The 21,802-nt window shown below is 43.4% G+C and overlaps 1 protein-coding gene across 3 annotated transcripts in view; it reads right to left on the reverse strand.

Moving 5' to 3' along the window:
* Positions 1–14,704, reverse strand: part of ERCC6 (ERCC excision repair 6, chromatin remodeling factor) — a 72,807-nt gene extending 58,103 nt beyond the window's left edge. The window contains exons 1-5 of one of the 3 annotated variants that reach the window (XM_002927115.4): positions 14,595–14,704; positions 10,625–11,060; positions 8,643–8,763; positions 6,606–6,717; positions 1,927–2,644 (exon numbers count right to left, since the gene is read on the reverse strand). In XM_002927115.4, the coding sequence (XP_002927161.1) occupies positions 1,927–2,644; positions 6,606–6,717; positions 8,643–8,763; positions 10,625–11,046 (1,373 nt within the window). In that variant the 5' untranslated portion in view covers positions 11,047–11,060; positions 14,595–14,704. Of the gene's footprint in view, positions 1–1,926; positions 2,645–6,605; positions 6,718–8,642; positions 8,764–10,624; positions 11,061–14,594 lie in introns of those variants that run through there. The other 2 variants (XM_019807866.2, XM_019807868.2) reach the window with 2 other exon arrangements.
* Positions 14,705–21,802: the final 7,098 nt, after the last annotated feature.

Below are 21,802 nucleotides of genomic sequence, written 5' to 3' on the forward strand. Positions count from 1 at the left end.
TCCCGAGCCTTTTCTTTTACCATCCCCCAAACCAAAGAATACCAAAGGGGATGTAATATAAACATTTCAATGTGCTATCTGCAGTTTAACAGCCTTAATAACTGTGGCCATAAAATTTTAAGAGCTATAGTATTTTGGTGGCAATTAGAGTTATTGATATTTCTGAAATTCATTTGAGATTCTACTGTAACTTCAGCAAAAACTGGCTTTGATATGGCTTTGGAAATAACTGTTCTACAGTCTTGAGATTATGAAGAAAAACGTGTTGCCATGAATTTAAACTACACCCATATTTAAAACTCAATCAAAATAAACTGTTTCCGATCAAGATACTAATACATTTAAAATAAATTTAATATTGAATGAGAAGAAAATATTGTTCCATTTACAATCAATATGTTGAGATTAACACTTTTATTAATTCTCTACAGTTAGCTAAGAAAGAGACTGACACTGCTCAGGGTTGAACAGTATCCAGCCATATGCCTCCAATAGCTCTACAGATATTAAATGTGCAAAATAAAGTTAAAGTTGCAATGAGAAGTAACAAATGTAAGCCACTCCTCCACTATGCTACATGAGCTCTACCATGAGCCTGAGTGTAACAGCTCTCAAGAACTGGATTTAGGTCACAGGTCCTCAAGCTCTGTGTGAAAAGAACTATGCCACATCTGCTTTTAAAGTATGGTAATGTATGTGACAGTCTGGATGTGGGTCATCAGTTCTAAATAACAGAAGGATAAAATATCAGAACAATCTGCATTCACGAAGGTCAGTGGAAAGCTACAAGAAACACAATAAATGAGGTCCCCTACATAGAAAACAAGTAAAAACTGTTGAGGACTGGGAAAAAGCCATCCCGGGAAGAAATACTTAAAAACTAATCTATCTGTTAAACAGATTCCCTTTCCTTTGGACTTTCTTGGTGCTGTGTAAGCTCACATGGGAGGCCGGAGATGTGGCAGGGTCGTGCTCGGTGGGCACACCAGGTACCTGCAGCGTTCAGACTGTTTTTTAGGGCTCACAAAAAATATGTGGCAACCGACTTCCCGAAGGAACACGATCACCTTCCCTTTCATCTTATTTGCAAAATCTAGTGAGAAAGTCATGGAAAGAAAAGGCAAAGTCTGGGGCGCCTGGGTGGCTCAGTCATTAAGCATCTGCCTTCGGCTCAGGGTGTGATCCCAGGGTTCTGGGATCGAGCACCACATCAGGCTCCCTGCCCCGCTGGGAGCCTGCTTCTCTCCTACTCCCCCTGCTTGTGTTCCCTCTCTCGCTGGCTGTCTCTCTCTCTGTCAAATAAATAAATAAAAAGAATCTTTAAAAAAAAAAAAAGCCAAAGTCAGTGTGCAGCATCAAAGATGAGAGTGAAAAGGAAGGGTGGGCTCTGCATGTGAAAGGTCTTTCTGGCAGCATGACAGAAGTTTGCAATTCTGTAGGGGACTACTTTCTCAGGACAAGGAAAGAGGGATTTAAGAAAAACAAGCTTATTCTTTCATACATAAAGCTTAAAATTTCAGCTTTTTGGAGGAAAGTCCTGGACAATTACTTTCCTGCTTCAAAAGAAAAAAACCAACCAGGCAGCATACACCACACAGGCCAGCCTTTTCCTCTTCCTGACCCTGGCTACAGGTGAGCTCTCTGAGCGTAAAGGCATACGGCTCACACTTCAGTCCCTGGCATGCCTCTTGCCCCGGCCCTTCCCCTAATCTTTTCTTCTGAGACTTGCGCCAAATCTGAATGAAGACAGAGAAGTTAGAAGCATTCGGAATTAGCTCCACTGGGGACTCAGGGGCTCTGCTGGTTCTAGGAGGCTAAGGCTGCAGGAAGTCCAACCCTTGGATAAATGGGGGCCTAATACACTAGGCTGAATCTAGAACTCTTATTTAGCAAGCAGTGCAACCTGTTTACAAAGTGCAGACTGACCTTAACCGCTGCTTATAATAATCTTCATCTCCATCATCTCGGCATCTCACTACTTTTCGACCTCTTCCTCCACAGGCGGCTTCTGCTTCTTCCCCAGAACTCGGAAAAAAGTCATCCTCGATCTCCTGCACCATGACTTTTTTCTGCTGTTTCTGGTGCTTGAGCCCAGGCTTCAGTTCATAGTCCGGGCCCTCTCCCGGCAGCTCGGCCCCCTCTGCCTCCTCCAGCTCCTCCTCCGTGGGCAAGTACTCTGACTCGTCACCCTCGGAGCTCCCCTCTGCCCTTGCCCTTGCGTCAGACTCCAAAGACTTCTTTCCTTTTGGCAAGCCCGCCTTCCCCTGGAAATGAAGAGCCCTCTTCTGGAGCTTCTTGATGTGCTTTTTCAAGCGCTTATCTGTTTTCGAGAGAACTTTGCTTCGCTCATTTGGTTTGTTTTCATTGAGCGTTGCGCTCAGTTCAGAAGAGACCGAGGACGTGGTTCTTCTAGCTGCTCTTTTATTACAAGCTTGCTTCTTCCTTTCAAAAGACAATTTTGCTTGATCTGCCAAATACTTTTCAAAGCCTGACGCTTCATTGAGCATTAGCTTTCTAGGCTTTTTCTCCTGTTTCTGAGGGATCTGGGTTCCAAAAGGTGTCATCTGGCCAGTGCGGATGAGCTCTTCCCAAGCTGTCTCCTGGACAGGCATGAGCATGCTGCCGAGACAGGACGGCCCCGGTTCTGAAAGAGGGAGGACAATAATGCACTGGGCACTAGCTTAAACCTTTCCAAGAGTACAACACAAAAAGTCACTTCTTCAACTAACAGCACCCACGATTAACTCACATTTTAAAAACATACCATGGATGGGGGCACCTGGGTGGCTTAGTCTTGGGCCTGTGATTCTTGGTTTCGGCTCAGGTCATAATAATCTCAGGGTTGTGAGACTGAGCTCCGTGGAGGGCTCCACACACAGTGCAGAGTCTGCTTAAGAATCTCTCCCCCTTCCTATCCCTCCCCCTCTGCTCCGCCCCCCACTCACATGTGCTCTCTAAAAAAAATAAAAATTTTTTAAAAATTAAAATATACCATGGATGTATTAAAGCATATTATATAGAGAGAAGGGAATAAAATTTATTATAGCATTCATCATGCCAAACTCAACATACTCATATTCAAGAAGGTGAATTCTGAATAACTTTTTCTAAAATAATGCATTATAAATACACTCTGTGCAGCCAAAGAAACACCTACTCGCATGTAACATATAGACAAATGTGTCTGTTTCCTTATCAAAGAGTAGCCCCCGAGGAAGCAATCTCCCAAGTTTCTATGTCACTTTGAATACCAGCAACCACACAGACTTAAAATTCAAGAGACAGTAAAACTGCAAATGTATAAAGAATCAACATGTACCTAAATAGGTAAAACATAAATGTTTGCTCTGCACTGCCCAATATAACAGTCACCATGTGGCTATCTAAATTTAAGCTGAAAATTCAGTTCCTCAGATGCACTTGCCATATTTCAAGTGCTCAGTGAGCCATGTGGGGCTAAGGACTACCACAATGGACAACAAAGACAGCATTTCCATCACTGCAAACAGGTCTACTGGACAGCGCTGTGTTAGATGTGCAAAGGGACAGAACAGACGACATATATTGGAAGGTAGGTCATAATAATATTAAGTCACTCAGAAATCTCTGAACTTAATCTCTGGCAACATTACTTTACCCATAGCCAAACACCAAGGTAAGTAAGGCTGAACACAATCCATATTCTAAAATCTACATTTCTTATAGTCCAGTAATACCGCAGCCAGTTTTTCACTAAACTTGCAGTGAAGAAAAATATGCATCAGGAAGTGTACAATACTAAGTGAAAAGCTCAGTGAATTTTCAGAAAAAAACATACCTGTACAGCAACATCCAGATCAAGAAACAGAAATTACTAGCACCGCTAGATGCACCCTTCATGGCACCTTCCAGTCTCTACCCCACCCCAAAATAATGACTGCCCACACTATTAACACTATAAGCAAGCTGTGCCTGGCTTTGAGCTTTATGTAAATGAGATGTTTGTACACTTAGCTTATTTTGCTCAACATTATGCTTCAGATTCATCCTTATTGTTGAATATAGTTGCAGCTGTTAATTTTCATTGCTGTTAGTATTCTATCTTATAGCTACACTATGATTTTTCCATTCCACTGTTCATGGACTTTTGGGTAGCTTCCAGGTTTTAGCTACTATGAATTATATTGCTATAACTATTCCAGTACACATCCTTTGGTAATACATTTATACATAATTCTTCAGGTATGTTAAGCTTTAGCAGACACTGCCAAATAGTTTTTCAAAATGGTCCTATTAATTTTAAGTTCCACCAACAGTGTTTCAGAGTGTCAACTGGTCTACATTTTTGCCATTCTGGTACGTGTGTAATGGTACCATTTTGTGGTTGTAATTGGTATTTCCCTACAAACTAATGAACTAGGGCACCTCTTCATAGATTTATTGACCTTCTGAATAGCCTCTTTTGAAGAAAATGTTCGAGTCTTTAGCCCTTTCTCGAGGGTTTTTTAATACACTCTGGATTCCTGCCCTTCAATTAATACATGTGTTGCAAGTATCTTCTCCCACTCTTTAGCTTGCCTTTCCACTCTCTTTTTTTTTTTTTTTTAAAGATTTTATTTATTTATTTGACAGAGATAGAGACAGCCAGCGAGAGAGGGAACACAAGCAGGGGGAGTGGGAGAGGAAGAAGCAGGCTCATAGCAGAGGAGCCCGACGTGGGGCTCGATCCCACAACGCCGGGATCACGCCCTGAGCCGAAGGCAGACGCCCAACCGCTGTGCCACCCAGGCGCCCCTCCACTCTCTTAATGCTATATTTTGAACAGAAGTTTAGTTGTGATACAGCTCACTTATCAAACCTTTTCCTTTACAGTGAGCATTTTTGTATCTCATTAAGTCTTTGCCCCAAGATCATGAAAATACTCTCCCATGCTATATTCTAAAAGCTTTGTTTTACCACTCACATTTATATTTAAAATCTCTGTCATTTATTTTTGTACATGGTGTAACAGGCAAAGATTCATGTTACCTCCGTGTGAATCAACCCAGCACCACTTACTGAAAAGATGGTACTTCTTCACAGCACTGCACTGCCGTACCGGTCATAAACCAAGTGACCACATATGGGTGGGTCTGTTTGCTGGACCCTATATTCTGTCCCATTGGTCTATCTGTCTTTCCCTGTGCCAATACCTCACCGTCTTAATTACTGTAGCTTGATAACAGGTCTTGATATTTTGTTCTTCAAGATTAACTTTTCTTGGCCCAATACATTTGTATATCAATTTTAGAATCATCTTGTTAATGTCCTCATCCTCACCCTATACTTCCCACCCCAGACTTTCTCCCTCAAAAAAGAAAACAAACAAACAAAACAACCCACTGAAGTGGTCAGAGGGTCAAAAGGAAAACTAGGTGAGACTGGGATCCTGGAAGGTACAGAAGTATCAGCTGCTACAGACATGCCCAGTACGGCAAGGACAAAAAGGGGCTTCTGATTTTGGGGAAGTAACTATTAATCCTGGGCAAAGTTTTACCAAACAAGCAAGAGGAGGTAAAACGCAGTAGCAGGTTTTAGGGAGCCAGACAGGAACGAGAAACACGGCACCTCAGCAGCAGAAAGCCTTGACCGCAGGCCCAACGTACTGAGAGACTGAAATTTAAAAGTCCATCTCTCTGATATTTTTTTTCTATTGCCTCAATTAATTCTTCATAATAATTCTCCTGTGTTACTGAACAAGCTTCAGGAGCTAGTAGAAAATATATGCTTGGAAAGCTTACATGCTAAGAAGCCTTAATCTATATTTCAAGTATTAAATGACTGCACAGCTACCAATAACTTCTAAACACACATCTACACATACACACACCCAAACTACAAAGATACTTCGTTTCAGAGCTTATGCATTTTCTCAAAAGGTTTTCCAAAAGACACCCATCCTAAGCAGTAATAAAAACAAAATCAGAGCCATAGGATAACCTGAATGAAGACAGCTTTTCTTGAACAAAAGATGTAATGCTTGGAAAGCCTGCCAAATATGTCCCAAAAACATATGTAAAAGCAATTCTGTGAATACCGACTGATGATGCTAGACTTAAAAATGTAATTTGAGGGGCGCCTGGGAGGCTCAGTCGTTAAGCATCTACCTTCCGCTCAGGTCATGATCCCAAGGTCCTGGGATCGAGCCCCGCATCGGGCTCCCTGCTCAGTGGGAAGCCTGCTTCTCCCTCTCCTGCTCCCCCTGCTTGTGTTCCCTCTCTCGCTGCCTCTCTCTGTCAAATAAATAAATAAAATCTTTAAAAAAAAAAAAAACAGTGATTAGATCAAGATGTTAGTTGTCTCTACAAAACTAACCACATAAGAATGCTAAGCTCCCTAATTTACTAAACATAATACCAAATGTGCACCAGTAGCCCCTAGCAGATGGAGTTAAACTATTTATTCTCCAAAAACCCCCTTATAACTTAAAAGATTTGGTTCTACAAGTGTAGAGAATAAAATCTTCCTAAATCTGTTTGAACATAAGGCAAAGACACGGATTTTTCAGGACTGTGGAGATACCCTCCACCCCTACAGGCATTAGGCACCAATTCAAGAAAAAAAGACACTGTTCCCAGTACCCTCACCTATATCCTCCTCCTCCAGACTGGCATGATCTAGTTCAACTTGTACCTCCGCTCCTCCAAGGATGGCCTGGAGACGTTTTTGTTTTGCTGTGATCTTCTTTAGCTGTTGTTCCTTGAATGGTAAATATTGAATACAGAAAACGGCAACAAAGTGAGTGATTTATTGTTAAATACAAAAGATAAATTTAAAAACTTTAGTCAAAAGCAAAGCAGAACGAATTCTGTATGTTACTATTATTATAGAGAACCTTATTTGAGCAACTGCCACTTTCTAGCAGGATGTAGGCCTAAAAGCATTTCCATCAGGCAGGCATCCCTGTCCCCACCCACTCTCCTGGCTGGGCGGCCCAGCTTTCTACGTGCCTGAGCACTTAAGTTCACATGTACTGACTCTCCACTGAGGAGGCAGAACTGCTCTACTTGGTTTTCTCCATTGCACACTGGGTACAGTATTAAACTTTTGTTTCCGACCTTAGCAACCGACAGACTATGGGGTCAATAGACTGTAGGGATAAGAAACAAATACAAATGTTCGAACACATGAAAAAGTCAGCCTCCTTTGATAATCTACCATATTTACGATTGTCCTTTACAGTCTTTTGTAATAGTATTCTATCCAATCACTAGACTTTAAAAGGAATATACATTTAGATATACCCTTTTACCCTAGCCACCCCAGACCCCTCTTTGTCTTCTCTCCCTCTACATCACCAGTGCTAAGCTATGCAGCCATACCTAGGGCCTCTCCAATTAACTAGGCCTATGGTACCTGGTTCTTCTTCCCAAGGTCGAGAATATTTAAACGTCAAACATGAGAGTGGGATGAGGAGAAACGCTGAATATAAATGCCATGTTATACTTTTATACATATACATGCAATGCCTTTTCTTTCAGTTTTCTCTCACTTAATCTCATTTAAACAGCCTTTCTAAAAACAAACAAACAAAACACAGCCTTTCTCTTTGAACAGTCTATCTCAAACCATCAAAGGGCTATTTTAGAAAGATAGGAATATACAACTGACTTGGACTCGGATCTAAAATGGCCCAAAGTCTGGTCCTCACTGCTCCTTGAAACCTCAGCCCACCAGAAGCCCAAGGTCAGAGGTCTCTGAACGTCCATTCGCAGGTTCCCACAAGAAGCCAGACGTCCTCTCTGCTTTGGTGAGACTCCGACTCCCTGAAGCCACTGCTAGCTCTAACCTTTGGGCTGCTATTCTGGAGGTAGGTGATAGAAGATGGGATGGTGAGAATAATGGACTGGTGAGTGGAAAGCAAAAGGAGGCACTGAGTCTATAGACATCACTAGTGAAGCTTAAATAAGAGATGCAAGGACTTCACTCACTGCCGTGGGCCAGCACAAGAATATCTGCTCGTCATTTTGGACGGCAGAAATCAAATGATCAAAACTAGTCATTCCTATCTACTCTATTTTCATAAAGCATAAATTCTAAAAAACATTTCAAACCTCATAAAAACAGTGTCATAAGTAACAGATATTCCCTACCCTGAAGTTGTACAAACCTAAGTGCACACCCATCAGTATGTCTGGGTGAAGACCATAATACCTAAGAACAGCGAGCATGCGTGTGTGAGGGGTGACGGCTGCAGCAACAGGAAACACAGTGTACATAATCAGGACAAGAAGGAGCCAAGCAAAAAAAAAAAAAAGTTCACACACACAAGGAGACTTATGAGAGGCCTGCACGCCAAACAGGAGCCTAAGCTGGGTAAAAGAAAATGGCACAGCAAGGAAGACTATAATCATAAACATCAATAAGGCAGCATGCACAGCCAACAAGGGAACCTCTTCTCAAATATGTGTGTATATATGTGTGTATTTTCAAAGATATTCTTTAACAGAAGATATTAAAGGGAAACAGCTGAAATATTAAACATAAAAAAGGAACTCAAAATTTTCTATTATAGCTATTTCCTTCACATCTTAACTACTTTTCAGAATACTGCTCAAATATTAAATGAACGGAAATGATGACTTTTTCAAAAATGCACTACTTAATGTGTTATTTGGAATCACCTTATTATACTTCTGTCGTTTTACAGAATCTAGTTTCCTGTTGATGTCTCTGTTGGTGGCAGCTTGAGGGCTAAGTTGTTCAATAATTTTATTGATTTGCCTTAGGGATGTTGTACATGACCTGAAAAATAAAATAAAATGTCTATTTTCCACTCTGGTAACATTTTTTTTATAGTATAATGTGAAGACAGAAATGCTACAAAGATGTCCTTTTACTTCTTATTAACTAAAAGACAAAAGAAACTAAACCAGAATGCATATACCTGTTGGCCATATATAGAACTTGAAGGGTTATCAGAAGTTTAAAGTAACAGCTAGGGTTTTCTTTGATCTGGCTGATTGAAATCAGCACATTCCCATTTGTAAGTGGTTTCATTCATTCTACAAGCATTTTAAGTGTCTACATGATTCAAGAGACTGTGCTAAAACAATGTGCAATAAGTTATCCTTCCAGATGAAAAAAAAATGCATATACGTGGTTTGGGTTTTTTTTAAAGATTTTATTTTTTTAGAGCGGTTTAGGTTCACGGCAAAATTGAAAGGAAGGTATAGAGACTCCCATATATCCCTTCCCCAAACACACACAACCTCCCCCATTATCAACCACCTAAGCATGGCTTTTTAAAACCCATTTTGGAAGTCACACCCAAAGTTTGGAAAAGTACTAAAAATGCTGACACATTTTTTTATATAAGTCAGATATCTGTAACAATATTTTCCTTTCACAACACTGGAAGACTTATTTGCTGTAGCATAATATTTTATAGTGTGAAGGGGAAAAAAAAAAAACAATCCCTAATACAGTGCTCCTAAAACAGACACCATAGAATGGTAACCCCCAATTTTCAAAACACAAATTCAATCTTGACACTTGTATAATTTGCTATTTGTATCCTTTGCGGATTTCAGGACGAAAGATATTATCAAGTTACTGGCAGTCTAACCACGTTGTCACCATGGATCTAGTGTCCATCTGCGTGGTAATTCTGCAGCACTCTGACGTCACCTATGCAAGCAGTAGGCACATTTCCAAGGTCAAATGCAAAAGTGTGTTCCTTATCAGAAGTCGAGCACCTCACACCTGGAATACTACAAGTATTCCAGAATACCTGATACTCAAGAGGCCCAAAGAACACACCAGGATGCTGCTGGCAGAAAACAAGTCCTTTAAGTTCCAACAGCCATCTGTACCACAGTCTCCCTGGCTGAGGGTAGCCAATAACTCCTCATTCTTCCCTCCTCTCCCCTCCCCTAGCCATCCCCATCTGAGACTGCACCATTCCTCCACCCATTCCTTTACTCTTTCGTGCTTGCCTGACACAGTCTAGAACACTGGCCAAGACAGGGAAGACTGGCTATAGGAAAGGAGTTCAATCTTCACCTGCCCCACCCTTCTAGCCCAGGTCCAAAGCCTGCTTCTCCTCTAACACACAAATGAAGTTTTCACGGGACTTCATCTTTCCTATAGAGTCACAAGTAGGAGAGAAGAAAGGAAAAGCAAGGAGTTGTTTCACATTACTTCTAGAAACACAAATCTGAAAAATTACCAAAAGACTGACACTTGGTTTAGACACAGGAAACTGGAAAGAAACTATAAGACAAGAGAAAAATGGGGGGGGGGGTGAGGCGTTCCTGGTATCTCAAGTGGCACACATCACTTTAGGTACACTTCTCCTGAAAACCATTTTGGGCACACGCTTGTGAGTTCTGGGGTACTCAGAACAGTATTTCTCTCTAAGACATTATGCATAAACAGGTTGTTGTGAGCTGGCCTGAGACCCTGACTATCTCGTTCAATGCTGCTCCTGAGGGAAAGGGCTGGAGTTCATACACAAGGTCAAGGACTGCCCTGATTGACTCCATCCACCAAATAAGAGGTTCTATAAACCTCCTAAATTTCTGGAATACCACACCTACTATCTGAATTTCTCCATCACATGTAAACACAAATTCTGCCATCAGAGAAGATGGTCCACACTCACGTGAGGTCGTCCAGGACTGACCGATACTCCTTCTCCGCGTCGGCAAGTTGGGCCGCACGGCTGGCCTCATGAATGGCACTGTCCACCTGCCGAAGCACACCCTGTTCCAGCACGTCCTGGTCATACACATCCACACCCAACCCCTGCAGTTCAAGGGCCTGCGCACTCGGCTCCACTGTCTGTATCTGATGTCTGTCGATGTGCAGCGGGGCCGGCCCTCTCCTCGCAACTTCCGATAAACACCCCTCGGCAGAAGTGGATGGTCCATTAGCAGAGGAACAAGAGGGGAGACTTTCCTCCACCTCCACATTGGCATCATTCTCTTGCTTGATTGTCATTTCTTGTTTATCACTGACATACTGACTTTGCAAACAGTCTTGCTCCTGAGTTTGATTTGAGTGGGGGATTCTCGCATTTTGCATCCTCTACCGACTATCTGAAAGGAAAAAAAAAATGTAATAAGCCTTTTGGTTATAAAGAATTGATATTTATATAGTTTCTTAAAATTTTTATAACTAAAGAAGATTGATTTCTCAAAAGATCAAGTAATAATCCTCCTGTTAGATAAATTTGAGTTTCCAAGTATTACTTTTCTTAAAAGGGTACAAGCTATATATCTTGTTGAGTTCTGATAATAATTAAGAAAAATTAACCTAAAAAAAAAAAAAAACAACAAACAAGAAGAAAAAAAAAAAAAACACAGTATCAACAACAAAGGACATTTGGAGAGCCAGCTAAGAAAACTGGCAACCAAAATCTTGACTGACACCCTAAGAGTCTTCTCCAAATCAACTGAAGTCATCTGACTGCCACTTTCCAAGTTAGCATCTTCACTGCATTGTGGCACAAAAGATTCACAATATAGTGGCATGATCAACTGTGGTATACAAATTTAGCAAAGTAAGGAACAAGCTTCTCTACGAATCTAATCTCTAGAAACCTTAAGGTTGAACATTTACTCTAATAAACAAAAACTCTGAACGAGACATGATATCACCACCAAAATCTCAATCTGAGAAAGATTAAATACTATCAAAAATAACCCCATTTCAATGTGCAATACAATTTCTGCCAGTCAGGTTGGCAAAACAGGTTGGGCCTGATAATACCCAGTACAGACAAGGAAGATCCACTCTCACACAGTGCTGGTGGCAATATAAATTACTGAAGCTTTTGTGGAAGTCAATTTAACAATATCCGTCAAGATTTAAAATGCACGTGACCAGGTATTTATTCCACAGAAATAATCACATACATATAAAGATGTTCACTGTAGCATGTCAATAATTTAATATAGGCATTAAGTATTTTCAGTGACACTGATATAAAAGTCTAGTGAACTGAAAAAAAATCACGGAGTATAAACACATTTATGTTGGATAAAAAAATGTATGTTTGCATCTGCATGTATGGAATGCATTCAATGTGATCTGGAGATACACACTAAACCTGCAACCGTTGGGATGGAGGAAGCAGAAGGAATAGGGAGGAATAAAGGAAGCTTTCACATTTCACTCCACATATTTAGGAGATCCTTTAGTGAAAATGTATTCACTATATTGCCTGTGCAACTCAAATAAATACATTAAAAAGCAACACAATAACCAAGAGACAGCCTTGGTTTTCATTTAACTGAATAAACTAAGGTTTCTTTCACCACCAAAACTTTATTTATATAAAAATACCAGATGTTCTCCCAATAAGCCCCACTGGTTTCTCATTAAATAAAACCATCCTGGCAGCCAAGCACAAGGATACAAAGATGCCAGGAACTTAGCGCTATCCCTTCCAGAGTAGCTCATTCTCTAGGGGAAGAGGAACATGTCAGTAACAACACAGGAGGGCAGGTCTGTAGAAGAGGCACCAACAAGAGGCCACCTGGAAATAGAGGGAGGGACAAAGCTTTGGGTCTGGAGCTAAAGAAACATTTACAAGCTAAGATTTGAACCCCTGGCCCCAGGCCTGATACACAAAAGATACTCCATATATGCTGAAGGGAAGTAAGGTTCAGAGAGGAGTCTAAAATAACAAGTCTGATGTGAAGAACTAAGCCACTGGTGAATTCACTCATAAAAATGAGAATCTCAGAAAGGAAGCAAATGGGAAGCAGAAGGAGGGGCTGGAGAAGAATAAGAATCTGGAATAAATGTCCTATAGAAGGGAAAAGCTGATGGGGAACAAACACTGGTGACAGGTGTGGAGGGCCCCCCAAAACCACAGACTGCCAACAATCCCCAAGGCTGTAAAATTCCCTCCTTCAGTAATCAGCAGTCCCAGGGGAAATGTCACTGTTGGGAGTTTTCAGAGTAGAAGTAGCAAAAGGGCAAAAGGGCATGGATACAGATGCTGAGACGAGTAGTTCAAGTAACTGAACTTGGGGTCCAAGCTGGATAGATTAAAAAAAACAAGCCAGAAGGGAATGGGATAGGAAGGGAGGGAAGGAGAAAGGGAGACATCAAGAAGCCACTTGGAGAGTGACTGTGGGCCAAAGGGCAAGTCCCCTGGGAATGAGAGCTGAAAACCAGGAGGTTCTCATCAGACACTAAACAGTTTCAGAAGTGAAATAAATCATCCACTCAACAAATACTTGATGTTGATAGTCAATTATACCAGTGTACTAGGTTAGCTAGTTTCTGTCACCATAGGGCTTAGAGTCTCTTGGGGAAGACATACATTTTAAGAATTATATACCATATACGTATTTACACATTTAAATATGTATGTTCATATATAAATTATACCCACAAATGTAATTATGCTAACTGCTATAAAAATACAGGATTCTTTAGGACAAAATAACGGAGGGACCTACTTGACAGTGCAGAGGTAGGTGTGAGAAGGGAGACCTCTCTGATAAAGTGATACTTGAGCCGGTATCTGAAGGATGAAAAGGATTAATCGGGCCAAAAGTGGAATGAACATTTTGCAAAGAAACGTGTAATTTCTAAGGCTGGTAGCACTTGGGAAAATGAAAGAAGGATGGAACACAGTGATAATTTTTTACTTTATCCTACATGAATAACTGAGTTAAAGTTGCTGATAAGGACTCCATTCATTGTATAACTCTTAGAGAATTATCTTCTAACACTCTGCAAGTCGTAATCCTCTGGAAAAACAGTATCTTCATTGTCCTGCCCTTGAGCACTGGGGCTTCTGTGGGAGGAGCTGGATACTGGTTTGCAGATTTGGTTGTAAACACATCTAGCTGGGGAGGGAGTGGGGCATAAGTGAAGATGGAGGGGTAGGCAAGGTCACAAAGAACGTGGGAAAACATGAACTTGGATTTTATTCCAATTGCAATGGAATGATTTTTAAGAGTTTTAAACAGAATGATGATGGCATGACCTATTTCAAGTTCCTAAGAGACCACCTGGGCTACCGTACGGATAACGGACTGGCGGAAACAGTACAACAAGGAAATGATGGGCGACATACGGGTGAAAAATGACGGCAGCTTGGAACAGGGTGAGAGCAGTGAGGCGGGATGCTACGTAGGAAATCAATGTTACAGCATTCGTATACGGACGGCTCAATCCTCCTTCACACGCTCCCACTGACAATATCAATGCCCAAAGCGCCTGACTTGTATTTACCCCGATTCACTCTTTCAAGTAACAAACGACTCCAATATTTTAATAGAAATCAAAAAGGGCCCCGTTGATCCTGCGCGCCGGGGCCGACACAAAGCCCAGAAGTTCAAGCTTCCCGGCGGGCCCGCTAGCCTGCCGCCGGCCCGAGGCTGGAACCGACCGCCGCCCCAGGTGAGAGCGCGCTGCTACGTCACTTCCGGCCGCAGGTGCGCCGGCACGGAAGGCGCGCGGCCGATTGGAGGGCCAGCTCCCGGTAGGCCCTGCGGATGGGCTCCCTCAAGGCGGCCAGATGCCCGAGGCGAGGCCATGGGCGCCCGGGAGTCCGAGCGGGGCCCAAACATGCCCTGCTCGACGTTCAGCCCGGCGGCCCGAACACTCACCCCAGGGCCGCGCGGCCACCCGTACGGAAATGAAGACAACACCGCCGCCAGCAGCCGTGGAAGCCGGACTGGCACCCGCCGCGGCGCATGCGTCTTTTGTCCGCTGTAAGCACCGCCCCCGAGCGTGACACGACCACAGCGCATGCGCCGGGCTGCCCTGGAAGAGTGTGCACGGCCACGTGATTGGAGGGAGGCGCGTAGCCCCGCCTTTCTATCTGCGACTTGTGTGTGAATGTTGTATGGGCAGGTGACCATGTCTGTGGCTTGGGTCCAGCGCTTCAGTCCTGGTCAAAAAATACCTCTTTAGTGAGGCGATCGTAAGGATTAAAAGACATTTTCCAGGAAGAAAGAGAGAGGGAGAGAGGTACCCGTGTGCAGTGAACCCCAAAGAAAATAGGCTCGAGGAAGGGAGCCGGCTTTAATGTCACATTTCAGTAGCCATGCGCGGTAGACGTTGTTGCTCCCTCTTGGTCATCTGGTACGGCTGTTAGCACGCAAAGAATAGCGAGAGGCCTTATTTATCTCTGTTGCCCCTCCACCTCCTACCCACATATCTGGGCAAGAATGGTATGTGTGTGTAGTGGGCCTACATGAATGTCTCAATTGCATTAGTGAGTCAATTATTTAGTATCTGTCCTCATATCAAAGAGGAAGAAGGATTCTGAGCCAAATGAGAATTTTTGCTCGGAGCTTTTGAAGAAACAAAATATCCACACCTAGGTTCAGAATGAAGGGAGGTAAACAGCTTTACCTGAGGAAGGAGTAGCCCAGGATGGGTGTCAGCCTTATCAACAAGGCACCTTCTCAGCCCAGGGATTCCAGCGCTGGAAGAGGGTGGATTTTCCGGGGCCAGCGCCAGAAAGTCCTCTGGGACTAGCAGTGACTAAGGGAAGGATCTTTGTGGGGGGTTTAGGGAGGGAGGGGTGCTTTGGTTTGTTTTTCTGGAAAGGATCTTTGGTCCTTCAAAGTGCCTTCCTCACTTTGAAGCCTGAAGTTGGACAATAGGAAAAGGGGGCTGGGAAGCTACTCAGTAATACTACCATATCTGTCTTATCCTCAGCGTTTGCCTCAAGTCATCCCACATAAAAATGTAGCTTGTTTTTTTTTTAAAAGGAATGAAAAATTCTAGTGATCTCCTGAATACAATAATTGAGAATAGAAAGGCGTTGGTAAGATATTAGTTTTAATACTTGAATATGAAAATTGTTTCTCCCCAATACACAGTGGTTCCTGATCATTTTGAGAATGAGGTCCCTTTTTTAATGTGTGCATTTTGGTGAGCCCCCATGTATCAATCAGAATTTGGACAGGAAGCAGATGGTAAACTCAAACTAGGTAGTTGAGAATTAATAACTTTTACAAAGGTGTGGAAAGGATCAGGAAAACAACTCAGATGGCACAGTACTCCTGGGACTAGCAAGACTTTAGGAGCTATTGCCATATATTATGAGCTGGATTTCATCCTTCCAAATTTAAACCCAGTACCTCAAATGTGACTGTATTGGATGAAATCCTAACCCCCAGTAACTCAAATGTGATTGTATTTGAAGACAGGATCTCTGAAGACCCTAAAAGCCTCTTATTAAGTTAAAATGAGGTTATTGGGGTAAGCTCTAATCCAATATAACTGGTGTCCTTATAAGAAAAAGAGATTAGGGCATGGACATGCACCGAGGAAAGACCATGTGAAGACACGGAAACAACAGCCATCTACAATTGAAGAAGAAAGTCCTCAGAAGAGACCAGCCCTGCCAACCCTTGATCTCAGACTTACAGCCTCCAGACTGTGAGAAAATAAATTTCTCCTTCTTGAGCCACCCAATCTGTAGTATATGTTTTGGCAGCACTGAAAATGAATACACCATCCCTTGGCATGAAAAGGTAATGGGAAGACATAGGTTCAGAAGAGAATAGTTGAGGGGCGCCTGGGTGGCACAGCGGTTAAGCGTCTGCCTTCGGCTCAGGGCGTGATCCCGGCGTTGTAGGATCGAGCCCCACATCAGGCTCCTCCGCTATGAGCCTGCTTCTTCCTCTCCCACTCCCCCTGCTTGTGTTTCCTCTCTCTCTGGCAGTCTCTATCTCTGTCAAATAAATAAATAAAATCTTTAAAAAAAAAAAAAAGAAGAAGAAGAGAATAGTTGAAAAGACCAGTTGAAATGTACCAACCCATGGTCACTCAGTGGGAGGGAACTGGGGAAATAAATACCCTGAACTCACTACCCTTTCATTATTTCATCTGCCACTGCCTCCCATTGATCAAAACCTACTGATGGCCAGAGGGCAATGGAGACTGTTGATGCCATTCTGTATAGATCAGCCTCTTCAAGCACAAGGCAGTGTTGAGAGAGCTGGAGAGTAGGTTTGGAGGATCAAACTGGAAAGATGCATCATTACCCCACACAATTGTAATTATCCTTTTAGTGTCCCTTTAATTTAGGAAAGGCGTAATGAAACCGTCACTATTAATTCAGTAAAGCGTTTTAGATGAATTTGTATTTAGTTAATTAAAGGATCTATGTACTTTCTCTAAGCCAAGTTTCTCCTGACTTCTGTTGCCTGAGAGTAGTAATAAGGTCACATTAGCCGCAACAACTCAGATTTTGATGATTCCTGTGCCCACTTGAATACTCAGGATCCTTCTTTTCACTCATGACCTTATGAATGGGATTTAGTGTCCTTATGAAAGAGGCCCCAGAGAGATCCTTCGCCCCTTCTGCCATGTGAGGACACAGCAAAAAGACGGCTGTCCATGAACCAGGAAGTCAGCTCTTACCAGACACCGAATCTGTCAGCATCTTGATTTCAGACTTCCCAGCCTCCAGAGCTATGAGAAATAAATTTCTGTTGTTTCGAAGTCGCCAGGTCTGTGGTGGTTTGTTAGAAGCCTGAATGGGCTAAGATAGAATACAAGAAGTGGTGCGGGTTTTAGTAATTTACTTTAATACTCATTTACGATCTTAAGTGTCTGAATGTCAGCCAAAACCTCTCTCCTTTCCCCTTACGTCCATTCAGCCCCCCAAGTTTCATTGACTGTGCCTCCCCCATAGATTTCACATTTATCCCATCTTCTCCATCCCCCCTGTTCAATTTTCTTAACTGTTGCAACCAGTCTCCTAGCCCAGTCTTGCTCCCTAACCATACAATTGGGTGGGGATTTCAGACCCTTCTGATCATGTCTCTCTTCTGCCTCAGACCACCCCAGCAGGATAAAATCCAAGCTATTTAACACGTTGTCCAAGCCATTTTATTATCCTGCCCAATCTGATGTTTCTGCACTCTCTGGATGCCTATGCTCAAGATTTAAAGAACTATTTACTACTCTATTTGTGATGTGCTGCAGTCGGCTTGGACTGGCCAGCAAGTCTATTGTGTGTACCTCTTTCCAACTGTCTTAGTTTTCTCAGGCTGCCATAACTGGGTGGCTTAAACAACAGATATTTATTTTCTCACTGTTCTAGAGGCTGGGAAGTCCAATTCAATTCTGGTGTCTCTTCCTTTTCTTTTCTTTTTTTTTTAAGATTTATTTATTTATTTGAGAGAGCGACAGAGCATGAGTGGGGTGGGGGGAAGGGACAGAGGAAGAGGGGCAAGCAGACTCCCTACTGAGCAGAGATCTCAATGTGGGGCTCGATCCCAGAACCCTGAGATCATGACCTGAGCCAAAGGCAAACGATTAACCAACTGTGCCATCCAGGTGTTCTTGTCTCTTCCTTTTCTTATAAGGACATCAGTTCCACCAGATTAAGACCCACCCCACTCTTAAGACCTTATTTACCTTTAAAAGTGAATTTTATGGTATGTGATGATATCTCAATAAAACGATTTTTAAATACGTTGTAGTACATTAGGGCTTGAATTCTTGTTTCGGAACTCTTGGGACAGCTGCCATTTAAACAAGCCAAAGGGACATTAAATTAACTCGAGATGCGTGAGTGAGGTCGCCCTCAGCCATTCAGTCGCACCTGACACCCAGACCTTTAGCTGACCTCAAGGATCAGCAGAGCTGACCCAGACCAGAGAAATTCCTCACTGGCCCATAGAATTGTGAGAACCAATGAGTATTGACTGTGTTAAGCACTGTGTTTTGAAGTACTGTGTTATGTAGCAAAAGCTAACGGATATGGAAGGTGACCCAAAGACTGTCACAATGCTCAGTGCCAGAGATGTGGAAGACAACAAGGGGGCTCCCTTCTTAGGGGTCACCTTACCAGAGAGGACCTGTCAGGTCGCAGGTCATTGCACTGTCGTCTACAGAGCAAGCACATCTACAGGGACTCCAAAGGCAGCACAGATGGCTGACATTCAAAGGAGATACAGGAATGAGAGAGCAAAAACAGAGCCACTCCTCACCCACCGAGAGCAGGTGGTCATTAAGTGGGACCCTTCTGGGCACTGCCCGATGAGCAGAGACACCTGGGGCTTGGAGGGTGGGAGGGAGGGAGGCCATGTGCTTTTCTCTGCAGCCCACTGCTTCTGAAGACCTGGGCAGAGAATCCTAACACTCAAAGAATCTGAATATTTACCTGAAAGGACACAAAGGTTTTAGCCCCACATTAGAATACTGGCCAGGTGTGACCTGGCTGATCTTGTCAGGCAAGAGACCAACTTTTCTTTCTCCCCAGTTTCAGGAATGGAAAAAGAACCCGAGAAAGCAAAGTTGATAGTAATGCTTATCAGAGCGGGGGGAAAATCACATTTGTACATTGCTAGGTTAAAACTGCACAATTCAGCCTGTGACCTTTTTTTTTTTTTTTTTTTTTTTTTTTTTTTTTTTAANTTTTTTTAAAGATTTTATTTATTTGACAGAAAGCTAGAGAGAACCAGAGGGCATGAGGAGGGAGGGGGAGATGGCAGAGGCAGAGGGAGAAGCAGGCTCCCCGCTGAGCAGGGAGCCCAATGTGGGACTCGATCTCAGGACTCTGGGATCATGACCTGAGCGGAAGGCAGTCTTTTAACTGATTGAGCTGCCCAGGTGTCCCTGTGACCTTTTTTCACTCATTTTTCTCTGCCTAATATTTGGTGCTAGCCATGTGCCTGATCCTTGGGAAGCAAAGGAATAAACGTCTGAATCTTAGCTCATGTCTAAGATTCTCCTTAGAGAAACCACATTCTCCTCTGTGGTGATGGATATTCTCTGTCCTCCATGGTTTAGCTCAATTCAGCCCTTTTATAAAGCTTTCCTGACACCCGACCTCAGTCTGCAGGAAATTCTCCTTGTTCTTTGTCCTCAATTCCAGCACAGCACTACCCAGACAGCTTTGTAATTGGCTGGGTCAATGTTCATTTCCCAAGATCTCCACTGTTCCCACAGACTTGACCCTTTCCCTCCAGAGACACAGGACGCCAATCCCAGCCTCGTCCTCTCTCCCAGAGCCACAAGGACTGTCAGGTGCTGCAGATAGAGACACGACTACTCCCTCAAAGTGCATCAGCCCCTTGGGGACCCCAGATCTCAGAGCCAACAGCTGTTCTCAGGTTGTACGAAGTGGCGAAGCTTCAGAAACGTGCCTCCTCCAGCCTGGCAGAGCCCCTACCCACAACCCACCTCATTTATGTGAGGTCTGTGTTTAGAGACCTATAGATTCCTCAAGATGCTTTTTAAGACTTCCTGCTCTTTGCTGGCAAATTGTTAATCAGTTTGTGGCAGCATAAATAAAATTAGAGGGTTTAATTAAAACTAATGAATGAGGGAGCGGAGACCAGCCTGGCCACTTTGCTCTCTGAGCCTTGGAGCAGTAAATAATGAAAGTGTCACACCGCGAGTGATAGGTTTTAGCAGAAGTGTAGGGCCAGCAGAAACGAGGCCACAGAGAGCTCCTCCACCCGGGTGCAATTTGTGAGCTGGTGGAATCCCCATTTTAGTGTGTCTTATTAACTAATTCTGCAGAAACTGCTCCAGTGTTCTGGCCTTTCAAAAAAAAAAGGAAGAACGAAATAGCACTCAGGATGCCCATTCTCTATATATCCTTGGCATGCTTTCACAGGGCACTCCTCAATATCCTGGCCCTCGTAGAGGGGAGCAGGGGACACAACGATGAGCAGGGGGTATTTCTTGGGCAGGGATCTGGAATTCTGACATTCTCAATGTGTAAGGCATAAAAGGGAGGATTGGGTCTGCCTGGGTATTTGCATGTTGAAATGAATATGATTTTATTATGAATTACTTCCCTTTTATTTCATTCAGCTAGGGCATTATACTGATTTTTTAAAAATTGTGTGTAGGGAGGGTGAAGAAATATTTGTTATAGAAATGGGTGGGCTGGATCAGATGAGTTTGAAAACCACTGCTCATGCCAACATGTGAATATGAAGAGTGTTGAAAGGGTTTTGGAGAACGAACTCTCCCACTGCTCCTTCTGTTCGCTGTCCCCACCACCTCGTCAGCTCTGATTTAAGTTAAAGGGGACTTTCAGAAACCATTTCCAAGCCCCTGGAGCAGCACGTCAGCCTGGACAAGTCTAAACACTCCACCTGGCTGGCTGCCACGCTCAGTTCTTTCCCCAGCTCTCTCCCCACACACCCTACACCCACTCCAGCTCCTGTGACTCTTGAAGAAGTCCAGGAGTGTTCCTTACTTGGTTTTCCTTATTCTTCCACTCACTATGATGTCCAGGGGTTTGAGGTTATGAAGGTAAGGTTCCCAGACCTGGACACTGGAACAATGTGATAGGCAGGATTCTGAGATGGCCCCCATAATTCCCCCCACTCCCTGCCGGACACGTCCTGCATAGTCCCCAGGGCTGTGAGTATGCTGGATTTTACCCGTCTGAGCAGGTTATGTTACATGGCACAGCTGACATTAAGGTAGGGAGATTTTCAATATAGGCCAGATATGATCACCTGAACCCTTAAAAGACAGAGCATTTTCTTGGCTGGTGGCAGAAGAGGAAATCAGAGATTCCTAACGTGCCACTGCTCTATTAAGGATGGACAGGGCCACGTGGCAAGGAATGCAGGTGACTCTCGGAGCTGGGAGCTACCCCCAGCTGACTTTCAGCAAGGAAACAGGGACTGTGGTCCTACAACCACAAGGATCTGAACACTGCCAACAATAAGAATGTGCATGGAAGTGGATGTTTGGCCCAGCGCCTCCAGACAAGAGCTCAGTCCTGCTGACACCTTGATTTCAGCCCATGATTCTCCGCACAGAGTCATGCTCTCTTGGTCGTGCCGGGCCAGACTTCGGACCTACAGAACTGGGTGCTGAC

This window comes from Ailuropoda melanoleuca, chromosome 6, assembly GCF_002007445.2.
Source record: "Ailuropoda melanoleuca isolate Jingjing chromosome 6, ASM200744v2, whole genome shotgun sequence".
NCBI lineage: Eukaryota > Metazoa > Chordata > Mammalia > Carnivora > Ursidae > Ailuropoda > Ailuropoda melanoleuca.